Here is a 15,962-nt window from a genome sequence, read left to right on the forward strand (position 1 = left end):
GCAATGGATCAGGAGACTGTCAGACTGATTTTGTTATTATAGCGTTGGGCCTTTTGGCTCTGGCAAACTTTCTGCAGTTTCAATGCCTGCTAATGCCCGCTGAGGCTAGTGGCTGCTGCCGCTTCGTTTGAACGTCGTTAGGATGATGACTATCAGTGACTCATAAGATCCATCGAGGACTTCTTTCTACTCTTTGTGACCTTTGCAGGGCAAATTCTACACACACGGTCGTGTTATCCTCCCCGAAAATACTGAATAACGCCACCGTGTTGTTAGCATTTTAGCACAGTGGCTGCTACTTTCTCTTCTTCTTTGGTGCTTTAATAGCAGGTCGTGTACTGCTGCGCCACCTGCTGTTTCGGAATGTGTAGTCTGGTGAGAAAGAAAACAAACACCAGCACTGCTGACATAAATATATGTTATCGGGGCTCGTCGTAATGATATCGGACCGATAAGAATGACGTAATAATTTCCTGTTATCGGCCCGACAGTTATCGTGCACCCCTAAAAAATCTAGTCCTCCACCAGTCAGAAATAAACCTGCTGATGTCCTACACTTTAAAACACATCCTCCTCTTTCTGAAATAACACCACATTTTAGAAGGACTTAGAGCAGGGGTGTCAAACTCTTGTTGAGTCCGGGGCCAGATTTGCTCCGATGAGAACTCCTGAGGGCCGGACCAGTTAGACCAGGACTGTGAAAGTCAATTGCAGATTCTGAATTTAGGCCTTACCTAAAAAGCCAAACAAGGTCAACATTTAAACATAAACTGTCAACCTCATTTTCACCATTAGTAAAATATGAAAAAATATAAATAACACTGATAATAAATCATTCTGACATGAAAAAAGTCAAAATGATCATTTTTAAAGGCTCAAAGTCTGAGATAAAAAGTCATACTTATTTGTTTAAAAGGTCAAAACATGAAATTTAAAGGTAAAATAATGTTTTTAAAAGGCAAATAAATCAGATGGAAAGTCAAAATCACGAGTTTAAAAGGTAAAAATATGACTTAGAATTTTGAATTGTGAATCTTGAGGGTCAAAACATGAAAAAAGTCAAAATCATCAGTTAAAGTCAGAATTGTGAGATGCGAAACTGAAAATATGAAATGACAGCATTAATTTCTTTTCCCACCTTCCTGAGTTTTTATGTAACTTCTTTTACTCTTTACTTTTTCAGGTTTCAATAATTTAACAAGGATATTTTAGCTCATCAAGGTTTAGTTTACATGTTTACTGGAGGAAATCTGCAGACCTCATACTGGTGGACCAGTTATAACCGAAAGATCGTATGTTCCTGGCCGGATACAACTGTACCACGGCCACATTTTGGCCCCCGGGCCTTGAGTTTGACATCTATGATTCAGAGCCATAAAACACATCCTTCTCTTTCTGAATCACATTTTAGAAGGATTTAGAGCCATAAAACACAACACAGAAGGCTAACAGATCATTTATTTACATGCTTTAACCTCAACCATAAACCCTGCTACAGTAACAGCTAGTTTTATATAATAATCATTTACTTTACAGCTCTTTAATGATCAGTATCAAAATGAAATCCCCTCCTATAGTCAGATATTAGGACTGATGGAAGCTTCGTTTTCTTCTTAAATCGTAATCTGGATAAATTCATGAGTGTCCTACCTGTGATCGTGTTTATCTATGTGGTCTGCTGTCTGTGTGCATTATGACGAGCCTGCTAACGTTTATCCTCTTTATGTCCTTTCTCCCGGTCCGTACTAAAACAGTTAGACCCTACACAGCTCAGCTTCCCGCCAAGAAGAGACTAAACTGTGTGTGGAGTCATTTGGTAACAGAAACTTCAGAAAACCACGAGTTTAACGGGACTCCAGTTAATGTTTAGCATGCTAACACTTCTCCGGTGCAGAGACGCTGTTTGACTGTTGTGTGGTGCGTTCAAGAACATTACGTAAATATTTGATTTAATGAACGGACTTGAGAAACAGCCTAAAACAGCGTTATACAAATCCCCCGATGTATAACATCGACTTAAACCATTGAATCTGAGGTGGGGCTCTGTTTCTTCCTGACCTGTACCCTCAGAACCTCATTCTCCTTCACAGCCTGGCTGATCTCGCTGTAGTTTGCTTCTGAACTGCTTGTGAACATTCACTTCCTCGCTCTTGGGGCCCCTGGTTGCCCTACGCAGCCGCTTATGCCTCGGACCTGCTCTGCCCCAAGACATGGGAAAATGAGTATATGTAAAGAAAAGGCTTAGTCACTGATGTTCACTTTGGGTTTCCGCTTTGTTTTTCTTTTGTATTTAGAGTCCTCTAACTTTTTTAATAATTCAAATGACATTATTACAGCCCTCATGTTCTTAAAGCTCAGGTTGTCCTAAAAAAGGATGTTTAAACTTTGACTGTGCACCATAGGGTCGATGTTTTACAAGCCTTTAAAGACAAAAAGTCCAGGCGAGAGAAATTTGTCAAAAAATGGCTCAGGCCCCAGAGGGTTAACAAGGTTTAGAGCTTCAAAATGAGAAGAAATGGGAGTGAGTAAAAAAATGTGACCTCATTTGAAAAACATAACGGGATATCAAGCTCTAAACTAATGCGGGATTGCTAAGAACTTACCTCTAACTGAGTCTGAATGTATTCTTAGAGAAGTGAAGAGAAGAAGTCACAATTACTATTTTATTTATCAAACTCAAACTATCTTTGTTTCAGTGTGGCGTCCAGCGGGCTGCGAGGGAAACGTCCTCACCTACGCACAGACGCGCCAAACTTTACCCTGCTCTCTAAACAGCCGGTAAAATTCGCCGTTGTCCTTTCCTTCGTCTCCGTTTTAGAAGGCAAGAACAAGGTCGCACCACGAAGCTCTATTTTCGTACTTCTACACAAGTTAATCTCAACGTTCTTACCTGGAGGTGCGCCGCATTTTTACGCCGTCATGTCCCGTCTGCGGGTGAATCTGAGAAACCCGAGGTAAGGCATTTCCACATTGTAAATAGGCGGGAAGGCGCGAAATGCTAGCTTCCTAGTTTGAAAAAAACACATACCCCTTTGTTTGTTTCATGCATTTTCTCAGCAAGTATGATTCTGTTGTCGACTTAGAATGAAAGACAAACTGTGTTGACATATGCTGGAGAAATTTGGGGGGGTTTCAAAGTTTAAACTGTGTTTAAATTATGAGAAAATCCGTTTTTGACAAAAATATGATTAAAAACTGCCAGTGGGAGGAGCGACAGGATATAAAATGGCTGCTCCAGCTTCTTCAGTCAGTCTGGAACATGCTGCCCTGCGGGTAAGATGGCGTCATTTTCACTGTGAATGTGCTGCTTGCTAATTTTCTGTTATGGTTGATAATTGAGATGTAACAGTCAGGATAGGTTTCAGAGCTTTTGTATCCTTTACCTGTCTAAATTCTTTAAATGGAAATTTCCCCTGTTGTTCAGTGACTAACTAAAGCCCCATAGCTTTAGGACAACATGTTTTTTTTATTTTGCTTTTCAAGTTTAACCTCCTAAGACCCTGCGTCCACTTATGAGGACAGTACATTTAGGCTTCTCTACATTAAAGCAAACAATTTTGGTATTGGAATTGATGACATAATTGTACAAAATATTCAAGTTTAAGGTATTTGCTTGAAATGCTGGGATAATTTTTTTGGGATATTTTAGGGAATTTTCTTGGAAGTTATCAAGGGTTTTTTTAATGGTAGGAAGATACATATTTTGGGGAGTTTTTATTTTTAATTTTATTTTTATTATTACCAAATTTTGGGGGGACTGGACTGGGAATTTGGGAATTTTCATAATTTTTATTTTTTATTTATTTATTATTTATTTATTTTTTTATTTTTGTGTTTTTCTGGGGGGATGTTTCCATCATTTTCATGGACTTTGGGAGAATGTTTTGGAACATTTGTTGAATTTGCCAAGAAATTTAAAGGGGAATTTGCTTGAAAATTTTAATGAATTTGCATGGAATTTTTGGGGAAATTTTTATTGGAATTTTAAGGCTTCGTAAGGAAGTTTCACTGAAAGATTTGAGGACTATCTTAAGAAATATTTGAGTATATTTTGGGTTTATATGGGTTTATTTGATTTGATTTGTTTGGCTTTTGGAAAGGAAATGTTCCAAGAAATCCCTGTTCAACGGTAAGGCTGATGTATTAACATATTAGACAGCACGGATCCCAAATAAATGGAAAAAAAATTTTAAAAATGCTCTCCTAACAAAGGCTCAGGTCTCAGGAGGTTAAGGAGCAACAGTGACATGTGGGGGCACAGTGACCTTACAGAAGCTGTTATAACTTTTTTGTATAGCACTTTAAAACATCATTTCTTTGACCTGGCACAAATAAAACAAAGCAAAACAGACAACAAAAGAACCCATGATAAATTCTGCTAATACTGTTAACATAAACATCATATAATTAAAAAAAAAAATGTTGACAGTCCTGTTAACCAGCTTCAGCCCTAATTATTGCTACAAAATATTCATGATTTACTTACATTTCAACCCTTTAACTGCCTAGTTTCTCTCATGATGCAGCCCCATTTTATAGCTTGAAAAACACAGTAATTGATATATTTTCAATAAACCTGATGTAAACTTGATTTTTTCTGATTCAGTTATTGGGAACTGTATATGTGAAAGATTAGCATCAACATTTCTATGAAACAACGATGAAGAAGCAGCAAGAATTATCAACAGACGTCGACAACTTCAAGATCACTCGACAGGGCAAGTTTGATGACGGTGCATTTCCTATGGGAATATTTTGATGAGCGTCACCAGTCTGATTCAGAAGCTTGGTTTGGGTGGACTTTATGTAAATGTGGCTCTGTTGTTCACGCCCATCTCCCGGCCTGCCTGAAGGTAGGAGGAGTCCTGAAACTTTGAGCCTGTTTTTCTCAGAACAAACAGGAACTAGAAGGTAACATTCATATGAGCATATCTTTGTAAAATATGATCAGATTAAGGTGATGATACACCGTTAGAAAGCTTGGAATCTACACTTTCACAATGTGTAAAAAACTCAAAAATGACCTCGGACGACTTGCAGGACTTTTTACCAGCTTTGGTCACAATTATCCCAAGATGATGAGATAACTAAGCAGAGAGCCAGAGAAAACAACCAAATTTTACTTGTCACAATATATGGGGTAAAATAAACTATATGGATGTAGTCTCTTAGGGCTTCTAAACATCTTGACTCCCCACCATTTTCTTTCATTCAGACACATTGACCACCCACTCAAAGTATCCCATTGACTGACTTTCGGGTCCCAAACCACCAGTTGAAAACCACTGGTTTTGACGGTTCTGTCTCGCCTTTATACTGAAACTTCAGTTCAGACATGTTGTGTTCCATGGGTTCAAAACATGGAATGTACTAGATTCAAAATGCACTCTCAATCACATAAAACAGCATCCTTCCAACATGTTTTTCAGTGCTTAGCACTGTGCCTTATGGATCTGAAATAAATGTCTTTTCAGTGTGAGAAAGCTTTAATAACTCATATCAAAATTTTAAACATCAACTGGTTAAATTTGTTGACCCCTCTCTTCTTATCTCAGGGCCTCCAGTCATCAAAGTCGAAGCACCAGTCTCCAAAGTTATTCTCAACACCAACAACCCTACCATGGACAGAGACTTCATTGCCTGGAAGGTATCTGCTGCTACACCGAGATTCAAAGGTATGTGACAGTTGTCTTCATCAGTGTCCTGACCCTACCTCAGGTAAGTCCCATTTATTTATTGGCTATGAAACATGCTGGAGCGCTCATGTCAACAACAAGTTTGACAAAAGTGCTTTAATACATCAACGGGCTGTTCTATATAAAAACAAAATCCATGTAAAAGAATCCTGAAAATGTGTTCAATACAGCAATGTTAAAAAACAAGAGAAACTTTCTAACAGTGTGTTCAAAATTTACATTAAAAACTACATAAAAATAAACTATGCTAAAACAAACAATAAAACAAAGCATGCCAAAAACAACTCACACTGCTAAGGCTAATTCAAAACAATCATTCATGATGGAATGGGCCTTTTTTATTTTACACTGCTAAGGCTAATACAAAACAAGCATTCATGATGGGATGGGCCTTTTTTATTCCACACTGCTAAGGCTGATTCAAAACAAGCATTCATGATATAATGAGCCTGTTATTTTACACTGCTAAGGCTAATACAAAACAAGCATTGTTGATGGAATGGGCCTTTTTCACACTGTTACTTCTAATATAAAATAAGACCGTATCAGCCCAGATTCCTGAAGGACTGTGCAAAATGTAAGGTGCTTCTGCACATCTTTAACCTAAGATTTGGACCTGTCCATCTACAAAGAACACTTAGATGCCCAATGACCAGATACTGGAGGTTGGTGATTTTTGACCCTAGTGTTGAATTTGTCACTGTATTTTCTATTTGCAGATGGGCCTTTTTATATCACACTGCTAATGTTAAAAAACGAAAACAAGAGTTCATGATAGAAATGAGCCTTTTTTTATTTCACTCTGCCAATGCTAATACGAAACAAGAATTCATGATGGAAAAGGGCCTTTTTTAATTTCACTCTGCTAATGCTAATACGAAACAAGAATTCATGATGGAAATTGGCCTTTTTTTATGTTACTCCGCTAATGCTAATACAAAACAAGAATTCATGATGGAAATGGGCCTTTTATTTTACTCTGCTAATGGTAATGTTTTTATAGTGTTTTGTTGTAAATTAAAATTCACAACCTGAGCAACTGTTACTTTGACCCACAATCGGAGGGCCCCCACTGGTCGGCCTTGTGTTAGCGTCCAAGTGGATGGTTCATCTGACCTGTGGGTCCACTTCCACCCTTCTGAGGGTTGCTTGGCCTGTTGGTCCACTACCTCCCTTCACAGGTTTCCTTGACTTGTTGGTCCACTCTACCCTAAAGAGGGTTCCTTGACCTGTTGGTTCACTTCAAACCTACAGAGAGTTCCTTGACCTGCAAGTCTACCTCCACCCTACAGAGGCTTCCTTTGTCAGGAGGTTTCACCTCCACTCTTCAGTGGGTCCCCCTGACTTCTTTCATGCAGCAGGTAGGTCACCATCACCAGGCGAGTCAAGTTTATTAAGTTCCTAAATGCTGCATGGTTGGTCCCTTACAACAACCACAAGAATTACCAATAAAACCAAAAAACAAAAGTGCAAAATGGAAAATACCTAAAACAAAATTAAACTGGGTTCAAAAGGGTTGTTCTGTATGAGTGAGAAAGCAATGTTTGTTCAATATAATGCAAAATAAATGTCACAAAACCACTGAATTCAACTGAATGTTCTAAACGAAAAAACAAAGAATAAAACTTTTCAAAGTTCAAAAAGTGTGTTCAGTATTTTTCAATATGAAAAATCTCTTTCATATTACCAAAAAAATCAATATAACCACTCAAATCAATTTAAATAAAATAATAAAACAAACTAAATTCAGTGTGTTCAATAAAAGAAAACCAATCCAGACTTTCTCAATATAAAGATATGTCCAATGAAAAAACAAACATAAGATGTGTTCAACACATTTATAGAAAGAATCCAAGGGACACCAATGTTCTTCCAAGGGAAACAAACAACAAGACAACAAAATTCAAAGTGATCCTACATCAATCATGTGGGAGATAAACTTTAAAGGAAACAAAAGAACGACAGCGAAACAATATCCTCAAAGTGCTTTCAAGGAAATTTGGACCAACAATGGTCCAACGGCAAAAAAACCCCCAATATTCTCATGGTGTTTTCAAGGAAACTGGGACCAACAATGGACCACTACAAAAAACAACAACAACAATATTCTCAGTGTTTTTAAAGAATCTTGGACCAACAATGGACCATGGCAAAAAAAAAACATATTCCATCAGCTGAGGATCTGTACTGACAGCGGTTAACATTAAAATTTAGTAATTTTTAAAAAGCACTTTCAGCTGAAATAAAGCTGTTTACTGCTTATTCCCCACTGATTTCTGTCACTCATCCTTTCTATAACTCTGTGGCTGGACCAGCAGACTCACGCCGTCTGTGACTTCACATTCATCCCTTTCACAGCCCGCCCACCAAGTGAGAGCACGGGTGTCTGTGGAAACAAACTATTTTGGGGTTTAGCGTACCAAACCATACCAAACCAAACTGAATCAAACCGGACCCCCTGATGGAAACATGGCTGAAGACTGTTGCACCCACCCTGAAAGAAAGACTGCGAGATCATCCATCCCAGGGATGGGCAGCTGTTAAGATTAATTTTGATTAATTCAGATCCGTAATTAGTGCATTGTTATTTTTTTTAAATCCTGATTCACACTCTGGTTAAGCCACTTCAGCTCTTCCCCACAGCCACAGTGAGGAAATATAAGCCATCACTGATCCTTAATTTTTCACGTCCCTTTTGAAAACTCAGACAGCTCAGTGAACCAGTCAGAAGTCATCTGCACCTTTTGTTATCAAGCATTTACTTTACCTTTAACTTGTTTCTAGTTTTAAATTCAAAATAATAGTTTTCAATTGTGATTAATGCCATTAGAAATGATGCAGTAAATTGCTATTACCCACAGGGATTCTGAGATAAATCTCAATTAAAAATGTTTATTATCTGACAGCCTCTGCTTACAAATATATTTCATCTGATTTATTGAACCAGCGTTTATGTTTTCAAAGCTCAAACACAAATAGACGACCTTAATGAATCAACATGAAATAAAATGTATTGTTTTTTTCTGTTTGATATATTTCTAAACTGCGCGTGGTGTTGTGCAAGTGGTTTTACTTCTTGGCCGATCATCTTGTGTTTCCTTCATGTTTACAATTTGTTGATACTAGAAATTGTCTCACAGCCCACATAGTGCATGTTTGCCACCCCTGATTCAAAACCACTGTATGAAATGTTTTACTCCACCTCATATATACGAGCTTACATAGATGTGAAAATGTTTTTATGTCTGTTTGTAAGAATATGAAAATGAACACTTGTAAATTCCCCCACAGATGTTACAGCCACCTACCCAAAAGTGAATCTTTCTTCGCCCCATAGCCACATGTTGAATTATTGCTAACACTATTATTATCATTTTTAGATGTATAATAGTACCTGGATATTTAATCATTCTTTCAAATCAATACCATTCACACTGTGCGTAATTTCTGGTCTTGATCCTTCCATAAGGTAAAGTGTACATCTGTAAAGGTAAATGAGACTATTCTATCTCCACATCTGTCATCTTGTATTGAAGTATTCTTGGTTCATTTTTCCCAAACTTTATGTTTTTTTTGGTGTTAATTTCTTAATTAAATACCACAAGTATTCCAGACATTCATGGTTTACTTTTTTTTTTTTTTAACTATATACTTGCTGATTACTTTCCCTCAGCTTTGAGTAAATGGTCCTTTTTGAAAGGAAAGCGCATCTTTACACCCTGGGCAACATTATTTTGAATGCATGGTGATTAACTCAACAGTGTTTTTTATGTAAATCAGCATCAGGCCAGAATCTGTGCAGGAGCAGGTGGGAGTGGATGGCAGGTGCTGTGGTAGAGGGAGTCTTCGCTAGTTTATCAGCAGTAAGGAGAGGTAGGCATCGTGCTGGCACCGTTTGCTCCAGGATCAGCACACTGGGCAGCAGAGGTGTCAAGTAACTAAGTACAAATACTTTGTTACCTTACTTTAGTAGAAATTTGGGGTATCTATACTTTACTGGAGTAATTATTTTTCAGCCTCCTTTTTACTTCTTCTCCTTACATTTTAAAAATAGCCTCATTACTCCTTTTTCATTTCAGCTTGTTTTCATTCCAGCTTGGCATCGTTCAAAAAACACAAATAAAAACCCAAAACCTATCCAGATAAATCACGCCATCAGGATAGAGTGAATTTGATTGTGGTTGGAGGAGAAGTATAAACATAATACTATTCTGACACCCTATTGGTTTGTACGCGATCCATCGCACCTGCGCATGACACAAATCACGTCACACTCCAAGAGAAAATAGCAGACGTATGTAGCCTAGTACAAAGATGTCCGTGGCAGAGACTCAAGAGAACTGGAGAGAAATGTCCCAACCAATCACCAGCCAGGAGGTTGGTAGATGGGAAGACCCATACTTACAGGCAACTAGTCATCATATCTCCATGAAACATGTTAATACTCAGTAGGACACATATATGGTTCTTGAATGTATTTGCATTGTATTAAAATGTTCATTTTCAATGGGCATAAATACGGCTGAAACAGATGCATCCCAAATGTTTCAACATTAACATTTTAATATAACATTATAGTCATTATGGCCTTTAGAAAAATGTTTTTTTGGGGAGGTGGGGTAGTGAACTATAGACCCCTGTGGTGTGGTCTAAGCTTTTGTCCTTAATGGCATTTTCCCCTCTTACATTACTTTTACTTTTACTTTTATACTTTAAGTAGTTCTGAAACCAGTACTTTTAGACTTTTACTTAAGTAAAAAGCTTGAGTTGATACTTCAACTTCTACAGAAGTCTTCTTAAACCCTCGTATCTATACTTCTACCTGAGGAATGAAGGTGAATACTTTTGACACCTCTGATCAGGGCTGTCAAACTCAATCACAGCAGGGGTCGGTTTCTGGATTCAGGACTAACCTGAGGGCCTAACAGGTCACCTTTTTAACCAGAAACTATCAACCTAGCTTCATCATCAATAAAATATGAAAAAAAGAAAAAACACATTGACAATGATAAATGATTCTGACATTTAAAAAGTTTAAAAGAAAAGTTTAAAGGCTCACAGTCTGAGAAAAGTAAATTTATTAGTTCAAAAAGGTCAAAACATGAAACTGAAATTAAAAAAAATAATGTTTTTTTTTTAAGGCAAATATATTAAAAAGAAAGTCAAAATCATGAGTTTAAAAGGTCAAAATATGATATAAAATGTGTAATCATTAAATTAAAAGTCAAAATATGATTCAAAATTTTAAATTGTGACTCTAAAAGGTCAAACTATGGGATTATGAAGTCAAAGTTTGGAGTTGAAAATGAGATAAAATACAAAATAACTGGTTAAAAAGTTCAAAATATCACTTAAAAATTAGAATGATGAATCTTACAGCTCAAAATATGATATGAGAAGTCAAAACTATGAGTTGAAATGCTCAAAGTATGAAATTAAAAGTCAAAATCCTAAGTTTGAGTCCTAATTGTGAGATGCTAAATTGAAAATGTGAAATTTAAACACAAATTAATTTCTTTTCCCACATTTCTGACTTCTTATCTAAATATTTTTACTCCTTTCTTTTTCAGATTTTGTGACTGAACAAGGATATGTTAAACCATCAGGATAAGTTCACATTTTAATACTGGAGGAAATCTGCAGACTTCAGACTAATGGGACAGGTAGAACAGAAGTATCAGATCATCTTTAGGGCCGGATTTAACTGTTCCACAGGCCGGATTTGGCCCCCAGGCCTTGAGTTTGACACCCCTGCCCTACAGCCGCAGTGTTTAATCAGCAAAGATGCAAGCTAATGACCATATAAGGAAGTGTGATTCTGGTCACTGGAACAATCTCTACGAAAGCCTCTGCAGGTTTGGGCACCGACAAGAACCACAGCGAGTACAAGGCAAGGCTGAAGGTGGAGGATGACCTGTAGAACTCATAGATCCTACTAAATTAGAGCATAGAGCATAGTTATCAGGTTGTATACACACCAAAATATAAAAAATATAAATGTTTAAATAAAGATGTTTAAAGATGAGACATAAATATTTGAAATATAACTGTTTACATTTCTGTAATCTTATTTTTTACATTGGTGGGGGTCCACAGAATGATTATTTTCTCTCAGGGGAGGCTCACTCTCCCACACTTTAAAAACCCAGTTTTAAACCAACGTGACTGGATCCAAACCAAAATTCAGAGTAACAATAAAAACATGAGACTGAATAGCAGAAGTGTAGTTCAAAAATAGGAAATTTAATTTGACTTTCAGGCTTTTGAGGCATATTTGAACATTTCAACATTGATAAAAACACCTTCATAAATGTTACATTCCTCTTCACATTGAGTATTTGTGCAGTTAGAACAATAAAAACCAACATGTTGCTTGTTAAAACTGATAAAGCTTCAATATTTGTGTCTGAGCTACGGTGGCCCAAATGGGCAACTGAAAAAAAAACATTTAATGCAAAAAATTTAATGAAAAAAAAATCATTATGCAAAATACAAAAATATTTTCTGAAAACCAAAAACATTTCATGTTCTGCAGAAATATTTCTGAAAACACACAAAAACATTTAATAAAACTCCAAATCACAAAAAAAATATGTTCCTCAGAATATTTTCATTTATGAATTTCTTTTTGCATTTTAGATTTTGATAGTTTCAAGTGTTAAAGCTTTATTAAAAACTATATTTTAGTAATATTTAAATGTATATTTTGTTTCATGAACTGTGTTTGAATCACACAAAATGTTTTTCTCTAGACTGAAATGGTTTTTTGATTTCATGCTTTTTTTTTACATTTTGGCAAAGTGTGTTTGCAAATTATTACAGTTTTTCTTTTAATTTTAAGATATTTTTGTGTGTTTTCATTAATTGCTGTTTCATTTTTTAAATTATTTTTACCTTTTACCTATTTATCTATTTTTCTTCTATTTTTATCTACCATGTAAGCATATTTTGCACCAAAGAACACCAGGACAACTTTCTTGTAAATGTAAAAAACCTACTTGGCAATAAATCTGATTCTGATTCTGACTGAATAAGTGGTTATCCTGCCAGCTAAGTGTTTTTCCCGTTGTCCTTCAGGGCCACCGTAGGCACTGAGTGATCAAACAACCATAAACTTAAAATGCACGTGTCTAAACCAAACACCATCATCAAATACAATAATAAAAACAATAAAATCTCTTAATTGACTTATAAAAAAGAACAGATCCAGGGTTGCAGTGTAAAAAGGCTTCATGTAGACGATCAGATAAAAACATTCACATCAAATATTTCCTGTTTTTTTCCTCATTTTGAGTCAAAGTAAAAACAAAGCAGTGATTGTTTACAGGATGACTTCTATAGTCTGTGACTCTGCTTCATCTTCATCTCTCTAGATATAAAACAACCTCCCAGGATGAACGCAGCCTCCATCTTATTTTAATGTCCCTCTGCACAGTCCAGACGGTCCAGACCCGTAGACAGCTGCAGGGTCTCCCTACTAGTATCACAGGGGCTCCACATGGCTGCAGCGCTCCGGATCATCAGGATAACTCCTCACATGTCTCCTGTGTGAGGAAACAAACACATCATCAGTACGACCTGCTGTGATTAAGAACTGTGAGCTGCATTTAAGTGTCCTGTGTTACTGTGTACTTAGAGAAGTATGAGCTCTGGAACATGCTAGAAGAGTAAACAAGCCGTTAGCTACCTTAGCTACATTAGCTGATGAATAAACAAGCTCGTAGCTACCTTAGCTACATTAGCTGATGAATAAACAAGCTCATAGCTACCTTAGCTACATTAGCTGATGAATAAACAAGCTCGTAGCTACCTTAGCTACATTAGCTGATGAATAAACAAGCTCGTAGCTACCTTAGCTACATTAGCTGATGAATAAACAAGCTCGTAGCTACCTTAGCTACATTAGCTGATGAATAAACAAGCTCGTAGCTACCTTAGCTACATTAGCTGATGAATAAACAAGCTCATAGCTACCTTAGCTACATTAGCTGATGAATAAACAAGCTCATAGCTACCTTAGCTACATTAGCTGATGAATAAACAAGCTCGTAGCTACCTTAGCTACATTAGCTGATGAATAAACAAGCTGTTAGCTACCTTAGCTACATTAGCTGATGAATAAACAAGCTCATAGCTACCTTAGCTACATTAGCTGATGAATAAACATGCTCGTAGCTACCTTAGCTACATTAGCTGATGAATAAACAAGCTCATAGCTACCTTAGCTACATTAGCTGAAGAGTAAACAAGCTGTTAGCTACCTTAGCTACATTAGCTGATGAATAAACAAGCTTGAAGCTACCTTAGCTACATTAGCTGATGAATAAACAAGCTCTTAGCTACATTAGCTGAAGAGTAAACAAGCTGTTAGCTACCTTAGCTACATTAGCTGATGAATAAACAAGCTCATAGCTACCTTAGCTACATTAGCTGATGAATAAACAAGCTCATAGCTACCTTAGCTACATTAGCTGATGAATAAACAAGCTCGTAGCTACCTTAGCTACATTAGCTGATGAATAAACAAGCTCTTAGCTACATTAGCTGAAGAGTAAACAAGCTGTTAGCTACCTTAGCTACATTAGCTGATGAATAAACAAGCTCATAGCTACCTTAGCTACATTAGCTGATGAATAAACATGCTCGTAGCTACCTTAGCTACATTAGCTGATGAATAAACAAGCTCATAGCTACCTTAGCTACATTAGCTGAAGAGTAAACAAGCTGTTAGCTACCTTAGCTACATTAGCTGATGAATAAACAAGCTTGAAGCTACCTTAGCTACATTAGCTGATGAATAAACAAGCTCTTAGCTACATTAGCTGAAGAGTAAACAAGCTGTTAGCTACCTTAGCTACATTAGCTGATGAATAAACAAGCTCATAGCTACCTTAGCTACATTAGCTGATGAATAAACATGCTCGTAGCTACCTTAGCTACATTAGCTGATGAATAAACAAGCTCATAGCTACCTTAGCTACATTAGCTGAAGAGTAAACAAGCTGTTAGCTACCTTAGCTACATTAGCTGATGAATAAACAAGCTTGAAGCTACCTTAGCTACATTAGCTGATGAATAAACAAGCTCTTAGCTACATTAGCTGAAGAGTAAACAAGCTGTTAGCTACCTTAGCTACATTAGCTGATGAATAAACAAGCTCATAGCTACCTTAGCTACATTAGCTGATGAATAAACATGCTCGTACCTACCTTAGCTACATTAGCTGATGAATAAACAAGCTCATAGCTACCTTAGCTACATTAGCTGAAGAGTAAACAAGCTGTTAGCTACCTTAGCTACATTAGCTGATGAATAAACAAGCTTGAAGCTACCTTAGCTGATGAGTAAACTACCCTATCAAGGATGGAGGATATCTTTATCAAAATGTCACTTTGGATCTTAGATGGAGCGACAGGACAACCCTGACACGTTTACAGACCCTCCACCATTATAACAGGTACATTTGACCGTTCTCCAGAAATCTTGAGAAATAATTTCATTATCAGAAAAGCAGAATTTTATTACAAGAGAAGGAGATAAAGGAGCTTAAAGTTAGATTAAACATTTACATGTACACACTTTCACAGTAAAACAGTAGAATAAAAGGTATGGGCGCTTCTCCTGCAGAGACTTTTCACATCTTTTTTAGACAGATGTTCATGACCCATAGAAAACTGCTCCACGGCCCTTTGTTGAGCCCTGCCCCACCAGTTGAGAACCACTGATCCAGACGACCAGACTCACCTCGCTCTTTTCTTCTCTGCTCTCTGTGTTCGGCACCCCTTTAGTTGAATCTTCATCCTGTTTTCCTCCATTGTTCCCCTCCTCCTCCTCTTTTCTCCCTGATGAAGACTTCTCCTCCTCTCCTCCTCTGGTAGATGTGATCTCTCCATCCTTCTTCTCTTCTTCTCTCGGCTCTACGTTGATCTCCGACTTCTCTTCTTCTTTGGTTTCATTTGTTGCTGAAGCATCTTTTTGTTCCTCCTTCACCTCCTCAGCTTGATCTTCCTCCCTCTCCCCTCCTCCTCCTCCTCCTTCTTCTCTAGTTTTGTCACCCTGCTCTCTCGTCGAGCTCAGACAGGTTTCCACTCCCTCGTTGGCAACTTCATCCCCGCTGCTGGACTTCCTGTGGCGGCGGGACGGTGGGCGTCGTCGAATGGAGTGGCGAGCTCGGCCCTGGAGGACCAATGAGAGCAGAGACAGTTAGGTGACGTCACCAAACTCAGACGTTTACTCCGATAGGTGCAGAAATAAAAGTAAAGGTTA

General features: G+C 37.4%; 1 protein-coding gene across 5 annotated transcripts in view; it reads right to left on the reverse strand.

Annotated features, from left to right (window-relative positions):
• dub (duboraya) overlaps window positions 1-15,962 on the reverse strand; it is a 47,627-nt gene that overhangs the window by 10,397 nt on the left and 21,268 nt on the right. For 3 of the 5 annotated variants that reach the window (XR_005992701.1, XR_005992702.1, XM_041802238.1), the window contains exon 6: window positions 15,441-15,872. Coding sequence is in view for 3 of the 5 variants with exons in the window: in XM_041802238.1 (XP_041658172.1) it covers window positions 15,441-15,872 (432 nt within the window). In the remaining 2 variants the exon portion in view is untranslated. Of the gene's footprint in view, window positions 1-11,918; window positions 13,241-14,775; window positions 15,873-15,962 lie in introns of those variants that run through there. The other 2 variants (XM_041802237.1, XM_041802236.1) reach the window with 2 other exon arrangements.

This window comes from Cheilinus undulatus, linkage group 12, assembly GCF_018320785.1.
Source record: "Cheilinus undulatus linkage group 12, ASM1832078v1, whole genome shotgun sequence".
Lineage (NCBI taxonomy): Eukaryota > Metazoa > Chordata > Actinopteri > Labriformes > Labridae > Cheilinus > Cheilinus undulatus.